This window comes from Mauremys mutica, chromosome 6 (genome assembly GCF_020497125.1).
Source record: "Mauremys mutica isolate MM-2020 ecotype Southern chromosome 6, ASM2049712v1, whole genome shotgun sequence".
Taxonomy (NCBI): Eukaryota; Metazoa; Chordata; order Testudines; family Geoemydidae; genus Mauremys; species Mauremys mutica.
Genome location: NC_059077.1, coordinates 58,362,872 through 58,372,695, shown reverse-complemented (window position 1 = coordinate 58,372,695; position 9,824 = coordinate 58,362,872). Strand labels below are relative to the sequence as shown.

General features: G+C 45.1%; 1 protein-coding gene across 1 annotated transcript in view; it reads left to right on the top strand.

Annotated features, from left to right (window-relative positions):
* The first annotated feature begins 840 nt into the window (after positions 1-840).
* ELL2 (elongation factor for RNA polymerase II 2) overlaps positions 841-9,824 on the top strand; it is a 61,364-nt gene continuing 52,380 nt past the window's right edge. The window contains exon 1 of the mRNA XM_045021646.1: positions 841-1,006. Within this exon, the coding sequence (XP_044877581.1) occupies positions 875-1,006 (132 nt within the window). The 5' untranslated portion in view covers positions 841-874. The remainder of the gene's footprint in view (positions 1,007-9,824) is intronic.

The window sequence follows — 9,824 nt, the reverse complement described above, 5'->3', positions numbered from 1 at the left end:
GAGCTGGGGGTGTGCATGAGTTTTTGATGGGGAATCACAACATACTCCGAGAGAGTTTGGGCAGCGAAGAACGGCGCTGCTCCCCTATCTGCCTCCTGTTGCGGCAGCTCCGCAAACACTGGAGGAACAAGGGGTTTGTTTGGTCGTCCCCCGGCCTGAGCGCTGGGAGAGCCCCGCTTGTCCGCGCAGCCAGGCAGCCCCCCGCGGGGTCAGGCGCGGGGAAGGTGACTCCACACGAGCGCACTGATGGGGCAGGGCTGCTGTGGGGTGCGTGCGGAACGTGCGCCCGGATCCGTGACTAACACCCCCTCCCCCCGCACGGACACAGCCCCGGGGACAGCGCGGGAGGCCCAGGTGTGCGCCCGTCCTCCCAGCTCCGCGCCCCACCCCGGGGGCTCAGGGAGGGGGCGCAGAGCGCCCGCGGGGGGGAGGACAGTCTCGTGAGAGGGGGGGTCTCGTGAGAGGCTCATCCCGGTCGCTGGGAACGTCAGTAATGACATCAAACATGATTAAATAAGTCTCCGCTGACGTCAGCACCTCGCACCTCCCCCCGCGCGGAGCTAGGCTTGTGCTGGCCCCCCGGGCCACAGGCTCGGCCGGCCGGCCGGGGCGGCTCCGCTCGTGCAGTGGGCGTGGCCCGCTGGGGCTCCGTGCGGCGCGATAGGCGGAGCGGGCGGGCCCGTTGGGCGTGTCCCCGCCGGAGCGGGCGGGGCATTGTGCTGAGTGGGCGGGGCGCGGCGGCGGCTGCGCGCTGGCGGGGGTGGCTGGTACGTCAGCAGCAGGATGGCTGTAGCTGCGGCGGCGGCAGCGGCGGCAGGCAGCGCAGCCCCGGCGGTGGCGGTGGCGGCAGCAGCGGGGCGGGGGGCAGCGTAAGATGGCGGCGCTGCGGGAGGGGGGCAGGTACGGCGTGTCCTGCGGCAGGGTCACCCAGGACAACATCACGGTGCTGCACGTCAAGCTGACCGAGACCGCCTTCCGGGCTCTGGAGAGCTACCAGGGCAACAAGGTGAGGGGCGCCCCGCGCTCCTGGGGCTGGCGCCCATCCCCGGCGGGGATCAACCGGGGGAGGGAGGCGGCGAGGGCTCGCCCTGCCCTTTGTGCCCGGCGCTCGCCCTGTCCGCTCCCCCGGGAGGCGCTGCGAGAGGTGGCAACTGGTGAGGAGTAAACGTCTTTGCGGGGCTGCCAGGCAGCGAAGGGGTCCGGCTGGGCTCCCCGCTCCCCCCCCCGGGGGTTCCGGTCCCTGAAGCCCCCACCGGTGGGGACTTGCCCCAGTGAGACCGGCCCCTCTTCCCCCGTCGCCTGCTGCCGAGCCAGTGCCCGTGGCACGGGAACAACCCAGCCCTTTCTCCCCTGTTGGTGCCAGCTGGTGTCCCTGGAGTCAGCGGTGACCGGAGCCAGCAGCTCCCCGATGGGGCAGATTTCGCTGAGCTGTCATGTCTGTGTTTGGCTCTGCCAGTCCTCCTCCTCCTCCTCCCCCCTTCAGACCTGACTCCTAGGGAAAGCGGGAGGTGGCTGACTGTGGGTCTGAAGTGACAATGCCATCTGTGACAGTTTTATTGCACATCTTTATAATGCTGCAAAGAAAACTTTCTTTTATGGCAGCTCTCCCCCATCCCTCCTTCCCTGGGCCTCCCTGCAGCCAGGTGGCCCTGAGAGATTATGATATGCCCCATGTCTCCAGTGACAATGGCTGCTGCTACTTCCAGGGGCTATTGTTCAACACAGGAGAGTTAAAGTTGCACTAGATCTGCTGCTAGTTGGGGTGACCTGCCTTTTGGGGGGTGAGGGTCTTGTCGTTTTGGTCTCTTTGTCCTTAAACCTCTTTCTAGAGGGGGAAATTGATCTTAGGTGTGTCTTAGTGTAGTTAAACAGATTAAAAATTCTGGATGGGAAGTTTTGTAAAGTTTTGGGCAGCATTTACATCTTGTGGCTTTAAAAAAAACACCTCAAAACAAACAAACGAAAAAAACCAAACCCTTCTTTAGAGACTTTGTGCAGCAGGGCAATGGTGCCCATAATCTTTTTCCCTGACTGTAGTTTTCCAGTTGAAACTTGAGACCTCAAGTTGCATTTAATGGAAGTTAAAAGTGGCTACGTGCTACAGTATGTCCCCGGGAGGAGAAGGAGGATTAAGCTCTAATTAGACTGTGTCCTTTCATTGGATTTCAAGCTAAATATCTGTCTTTTTTCCCCTATCCCTTCACTTAATTATGGTTAAAAGAGAATTGGTGGGGCTTCTGTGTAATTTATTTTGTAGTGTGTAATGCAGGACCTGGGGAGGAGAAGGTACTGATTGAAACTTTCTTTTCTGAATATGCTTTCTTAAGTGCCAGCAGGCCTTCATCCAAAAGACCTATTTCACTCATTGAATCAGCTTCTAGAAACACTTCTTAAAAGTGTGTATATATAAAGAGTAAAGTGGTCACACTAAAAGGAGAGATGAAGCTGGGTGATGACTTGGCTGTAAGTAACAGGTTCTTGATTGACACCAGATGCTCTCCCAACCTGGCTACTCTTTTCCTTTACAGACTCCTTCACAGTAAAGGCTGACTCAGACCTGGATTTCCCAGAACTGACCCCCAAATTGAGCCTTTCCCTATGACTAATAGCTGCTTCTCCTTCCTCCATAATAAACAGCTTACTCTAAAAGAGTGTTCGAGTGTGCCGTGCTCTGTCTCCTCTGATGTGCTGGCATCTTATGTTTGTTTTAACATGTTTGGCAGCTTGCTTTCATCTTGCGCTTTTACCATTTAGCAATGTCTAGCCAGCTTGGGTTCCTGTGCTACATAATTATACCACAGCTTGTCCTTTTTGCCTGTAAAACTGGCTTACTGTTGCCAAATCCAGAGCAAGAATCAAACTTTGAATTGCCACTTGCCCTATATATGTTTGGGGAATTGCAGCTATTACTATGGCATGAATAGTTGGGGTTTCTTTTCGTCTGGTGGGGGACTTAATTCTTGCAACTCTGTGTGTAAACCTTGCTTCCGTGGGTTTTATGCATTATTCACAGCCCCAGAATGAGTTCTGTCTGGGCAGGGTTAAAATGGTCACTCATGCACTGTAAACTTTTAAAGGGACAGCTATCCTTGCGAACCAGTGTCTTAAGAACACTTCCAGATCTTAAATGGAGAACTTTAGAAATACTTATAATGCTCCATCTAGTGTCACTTGGTTAAGTAAGTTACAACATTCTTCCTTATAACTGCTGATTAAATTGTTTGTTACCTATATAAACTGTTTCTGAGCTTGGAAAGTCACAGCAGTATGTGGGAGGGCTGTAAAATCTATTGGCAATGTCATTAAAGGGTTTAAAGCAAACTTGCACAATGCACATGTGTACTTAAATGACTAAAGTTTTTGTTGATATTTGAAGTTGCAACCATATTCCAAGTTGTTAAAATCATAAAGATAATTAAAGTAATAATTCAAGGTGTGTTGCTTGTGGTAGTGAAAGAAGGAAACATTCTTACTGGTCCATATCTCAGGTGAAATGTGTACTTCTCAGATCAAGTTTGACTATACGGAAAATATTTCAAATGTGGTTTTTAAGATAGTTGTATAACTTTTAAACAAATTACTTTTTAGAATTAAATTTGAATATAAAATATTAATTTTCATGTGTGTAAACTATAAATATGGTGTATAATGTTGTAATCTGAAATTGACACGTACATGTCAGAACAGATGACATTTTGGACACTCTGCTGACGGCTGTAAAACTGCTTTCCTCACTGCAAGTAAATGCTTCTTGAATGAGGTTTAATTGCCTGGGACTTATAAAACAATTATGGTTAAATTATAACCTTATTTTTAAGTGATCAGTTTCTCAATTCTTGTGATCTTTCAAAAATATTTTTCTAGATATATTTCTTATCTTTCTTCATTATTCTGCAGTTTAAAGGAAAATTGAAGTATTAACAAAACAATGAAAAATCTGAAGAAAAATTAAATGTCTTCATAAGTACATGTTGCTGTTTTATTATCTTCATAACTGAGTGGGATTCTCTCTATGGAAACTGACTCTCTAGCTACAGTTTAATAGAGCAGGAATTGAAAATGAGAGAGTGGGATCTGTCACCATTTGAACAGATGGCAAGTTAAAGAACTGTAAAGCTGTTACATAATACTAATTTTGTTTGCATAAACAAATTTCAAGTTGGTTTAGTCAATGAAATTTCTAGTTTAAAAAAACTGACCAGTTTAAAGGATTAAATCAATTTAAATAATTTTATAACAACCCTGACATTTTTCTACCCAAGCAGTCATCTACATCAGACTGTCAGTGACTGCTTACTGATTATTGAATTATATTTGAGATGCCCTTCAGTATTTTAGCAATTGATTAGAATATCTTTTTATATCACTACATTTTCTGGGTGGAGAAAAAAGGAGCCACTTTTCATAATCAACATCTAAATGGTCCCAATTATGTCTTGCAATTCACACATCATTGAGATGGCTGGGGAATGAAGAGTTCTCACTCCTGCAGCTGCTATTTTTTTAGCTGGTAATACCTGTCTGTTAGCCTAGATAGATAGATAGGTATCAGAACACTAGCTTAGTTTAGGAATACACTGTTTGCAATAGGAAACTTGTTTTATTGAAAATTTAGAATTTGTATTGCATAGAATTGAGGAATGCTGTAAAATTCTATTCTCTTCACCTGTACCTGTCATTTCTCTGCCCTCCCTAATTACCAATTCTTGTTTTGAAGGGTTTCTGTGTAATACATGAGCAACATTTCAGAGGAGACATTAGTCAAACATGCAGAGGTATGAGGAGAGGTCAGGGTCAAGTCCTAGTGAACCCATCACTGTAGTGTCTAGATACCATGTTAGTATGCTGCAAAGCAGTGTTACACTTGTGTTTAACACTCAAATAGTTTACATTAAAAAGTGACTGAAAAGCACCCTACCTTGTCATAGCTATTAAACTAAAAGTTTGCCTCCTTGCACATAAATTGAATTCTTAATGCAAGGATTCTTTATATTTTGGTTTAACAAACAAACAAACATAGTCATATCTGCAACAAAACTGTTAACTGAATCCCTTCAGCATGGTTCATGTTGCAGGAAATCCTGATTCTTTACTTGGGATGAAAATGTAGGAGATGAGGCCAGCAGTAATCTATGCCTAAAAGGTCCTAGAGCAGTGTTTCCCAAACTTGGGATGCCGCTTGTGTAGGGAAAGCCCTTGGGGGGCCAGGCCGGTTTGTTTACCTGCTGCATCTGCAGGTCTGGCTGATTGCGGCTCCCACTGGCTGCGGTTCGCTGCTCCAGGCCAATGGGAGCTGCTAGAAGTGGCGCGGGCCGAGGGACGTACTGGCCGCCGCTTCCACCAGCTCCCATTGGCCTGGAGCAGTGAACTGCAGCCAGTGGGAGCAGCGATCAGCCGAATCTGTGGACGCGGCAGGTAAACAAACCAGCCCGGCCCGCCAGGGGCTTTCCCTAAACAAGCGGCATCCCAAGTTTGGGAAACACTGTCCTAGAGCATATGGAGTGCCCTTTTTAACATTTTTATAGGGCCAAGTATATACACACTTTCTGGATAAAATCTTGCACTGTTATACTACCGTGTTTGGTAGCAATGGTGGGAGCACTAGTGTACACACGCTCAGGTAACTGCTAGCATTCTTACTGCTGTGTGGGGGGTTAGGCAACGTAATAGTGAAAATGGCTGAGCCCTGTTCACACTAGTATTCCATTCAAAGGTAGAGCTGAATGGAATACTAGTTTGCTTTCCCATGCAAAAATAGAGTGAATGCTGCAGATTATTCTGGGTGCCTTTTAATGGAAAATCCTTCCATTTTCAAAATCTGAAATGTAGTTATCGAATGACAATGGCAATTGCTACTGGTCCTGACCAATGAGAGAATAGAGTTGAGAACATGGATTCCAAAAATATACTACCTCAGATTGTTTTTTTTACTCAAAAACTAAGTAGTCATTCAAGTTTCTCAGTTGCAGAGGCAGTGTAGCTAATAACACGAGTCCAGTATATAATCTTATATTATTTACACTTTGAGTTTACGGAACTCAAGCAGCTAATCATTTAAAAAAAAAATTCTAGGCAGTGTTTTTGCCCACGTGAGGCTTTTGATTTCACTTGATTGGACAAATCACTTGAAAATGTACACTAAGGAATAATCCTAGTTGGCAGGAACATGGACCAAAATTCCTATAGGTTGGTTTGATTGATGTAGTCCACGCTTCCTCAGCTACCTTCAACTGGCTTTCTGCTCTTTAGTCTTCTCCAGTTTGACCATCTTCTTTTTAAAGACCTGTCAGTACAGAAGATTTCATTATGTATCAAAATCTCCAATGTGCTTTTGTTCTATCTGTTGAGCCAACTTGGTAGAAAACTGGTGGTACATAATTAACCTTATTCAGGGGGTGGGAGATACCTGTGCATGGGGCATGTGAACAGACAAGGTCTCTGCCCAAAGGATCTCTTGATAAACTAAACAGTAAACCTAGATGAGGACAAGTTTGGTGGTTTTGTTTTCCTCCCAAAACTAGACATTGGGTAATTGAGTGGAGCAGTTCCACTACAGTTGTTTTGTGATATTCTGCTACACAGGCTTGTATTCATTCTTTACCTCAAATGTATGTTTAGCTGGAAACAACTTTTTTTTCCCCCTGGGGTAAAATGTGACTGCAGCAATGTTTGAAAGACAAAAGCTGCATTGTATTGCCATTTGATTTAACTTTTACATTAAGGTGGTGATGCTCTGAATAAAGTCCCTCATAGCAGTATAGGCATGAACAATCCTGCCAGAGGGGTTCTCCCTGTGGTCACAAGCAGGTCTGAGTTATACTCAGACTGCACTTGATACCTCAGTATTTTATTTTCCTTGGTGATCTTTCTGTCTGTCTTGTTGCTATTGGTCACTTACGTTTAGTGCAAAGAATGTATTGCTTCTTTGTTTGACCACACAAACTACTGGATCATTTTACTTGGCAAGGGTGCTGCAAAGCAATAAAGCCTGAACCCTACTTAGGCTTCCACTTAGCAGCTGCAAGTCCACTAATTTAAGATTTGAACTTTGGGTCCTTCATGATCAGAAAGTCCTGGTGTCATATCAGAATTTGAGATTAACGCCGGGTAAATTACTGCAGTGCAGAACTCTTTCGAAGGTTGGGATTGAGGGAAGAAAGCTTGCATTCTGAATGGTTCTGTCCTTTTATTTAGATAACATGTTATAGGTTGCTCTGCGATTAGAAACGTGAAGTTCTTATGTGGCATTTTCTCAGTTGAAATAGATAACCTAGTGTCTCAGCCAGCATTCCTTTGCTGAATTGAAAACTGGCTTATATTTCAAAATCTGTGAGCTTGTCTAAGAGCATATGGCTATTGCGTTAACCTACACAGTCACTACATTAGTATCTCACTCAATGCTTTGTAAGGAACCTTTATACATAACTTTTTACTTAGAATATTAAACTACATTTTACTCCAGAAAATGAAACTATGGATTGTTTCTTCTAAATTTTCTTTGTACTGAGCAGGCTATTAACTCCACTGAGCACTACATTTTTGTCCCTGGGCAAGTGTTAGCTTGTATTTGTCACCCCTCCCAAACACAAGGTGGGGTGTGTGTGTGTGTGAGAGAGAGAGATGGTGTGGAGGGGGGGAAGCTGTGAGGGGGGGGTTGCCCCAGGGTGACTCCTCTCTAGTATAACACACTAGTCTCTGTCCCTGCCATTTGCAGCCTTAGAAATTTGGCCAGGAGTCAGTTTGGGGGGTGGTGTCAGACACGCACACCCTCCGGCCAGGTTCTCCACTGCCTCTCTGTGGCAGCAGCAACTGCCACAACCCTGGAAATCAACTGCTGGGCAAGGGGGCGGGGTGCAGGATTTGGCCCAGTCAGACCAGAGCCACTGCTGACCTGGATTGGCAGCAGAGAGCCCAGGCATCCCTCTCCCTTAAACTTCTGTGCATGGGGCATCCCAGAGCTGCTGCCTTCTCCCAGCTATGCAAGCATGTCTGTGAGACCTCTGTCCTCCTGAAGTGCTTTCACTCTGCCTTCTCACTGCAGAGGAGAGGAGCCTCATGCACCCTGTGGAGGAGAGGGAGGCGAGAAGCAGGTTCTTAAAGGGCCACACCACGTTCCTGCCAGGGCCACCCAGGCGTAAGCAGCACTGGAAAAGATTGTCACATGGCCATGCAGTTTGCAAGGAACATTACTACAAACCAACATTAGGAACTTTTACTACGTAGGACCAGTTACATGTAAACTGTTCAGAGTACAGTGGATTGTTTGAATTGTTGAATACTTGATATGGACCCATAAATATATGCTGACTCCATATATTCATTCAAAAGTGCACCTGAAGAACACATTAAAATAGGCCATGTTTTGAGTTCCGCAGGCTTCTGTGAATGGGAAATTTCAACAGAATGCCACCAATTTGAGGTTGATCTTGACTAGCTATATGAATGTAAGAACTACCTGTATCTAGTCTCTGAGGATTTTATAGCAAGATAGCTAATTTCAGTTAGCTATCCTGTTGTAAAAGGACCTGTTTTTTTGCAGTGAAGCTATGGCCAAAGACAAAACAGTCTAATTTTAACACACACAAGTAGGTTGAGTTAATGACTAGGCTTCCCCAGAGTCTTTAATTTGATCTGTAACTTATGTGAAAACTACAAATTGCCTTATCTTCACTAGGATTTTAACTGGAATTAAGAATACACTTCTTCCTAGTAAAGACAAAGGCGCAGACATCTTTGCATCAATTACATTCTGGTCATGGTTTTTGAGGGTTGTTTAAATAAGGTGGCTTGGAGTATCTCAAGTGTTCACAAGACACCTAGCCCCATATCACTTGACAACAAACTTCCCAAGTTCCTTTGATACTGTTTAACTCGGTGTGGAGGCAAGATCCTTGACCTTGGAAGCTTCACATAGTTCTGAATGAAGTCTTAAAATTAACTTTTATGTCAGCAAAACATTGCTTGGTGCATATGTTTAGCTACAAGGATGGAAATACTGCTAAGCAAAACTGGAACATGGTATGAGTAGAATTTCTATTAGCGTCATTCAGATTTTCTCTTGGTTTCATTCAATTTTTTTTTCTTGTTGTTTGTTTCAAAGTGGTCAAAAAAGTTAGGTGAACCAACTAAATTGTCTTCTGTATTAGGAAACTGGTAAATTTTAATTGTTTACCCTTGGTAGCTCTTTCTTTGCTTCCACAGTGAAACGTCAGGTCGATCAGACTAAGGGTATGTCTTCATTGCACAGTTAATCCAGACTTTTACCTGGGTTTTAGCCCAGTCCCCTATACAATCCACACACAAAAACCTCTAACAGGTTTGGAGGTGCATTAAGCTCAGGCTAGTTTGTGGCTAGGGTATAAATAGAACATGAGCTCTAGTCTAACTCAAGCTGGAATTTGCCGACTTTGAAGCTAGGATGCAGACAATATCACTGCTGATATTCCTCCAATGCCCTTCCCATAATTCCTCCCAAAAGACAGACACATTTTTCCGCAATTAACTTGGAGAAAGAGCCCTATAGTGTCATCACAAAGAACCATGGGATATGCCCCCAGAGTCACAGGTGAGTGCAGAAAAGTAAGGCCATGGTAAAACATAGGGTTTAGCCTCGCCAAAGCAACCGCACAGCAAACCTAGATGTTCAGATACCAGTGCCAATCACTAGGGTTAACTGTGTTGTGAAGACATACCCTTAATTTGATTACTTTACTAAATTTACTACTTTAAAAAGAAATACTGTGCCTGAGAAGTTAGTTTAAACTGCAAATGGTGGACTGTTTCATTTTGTTGGGGAATAGGGAACACACTGCTATTAGGAGCAG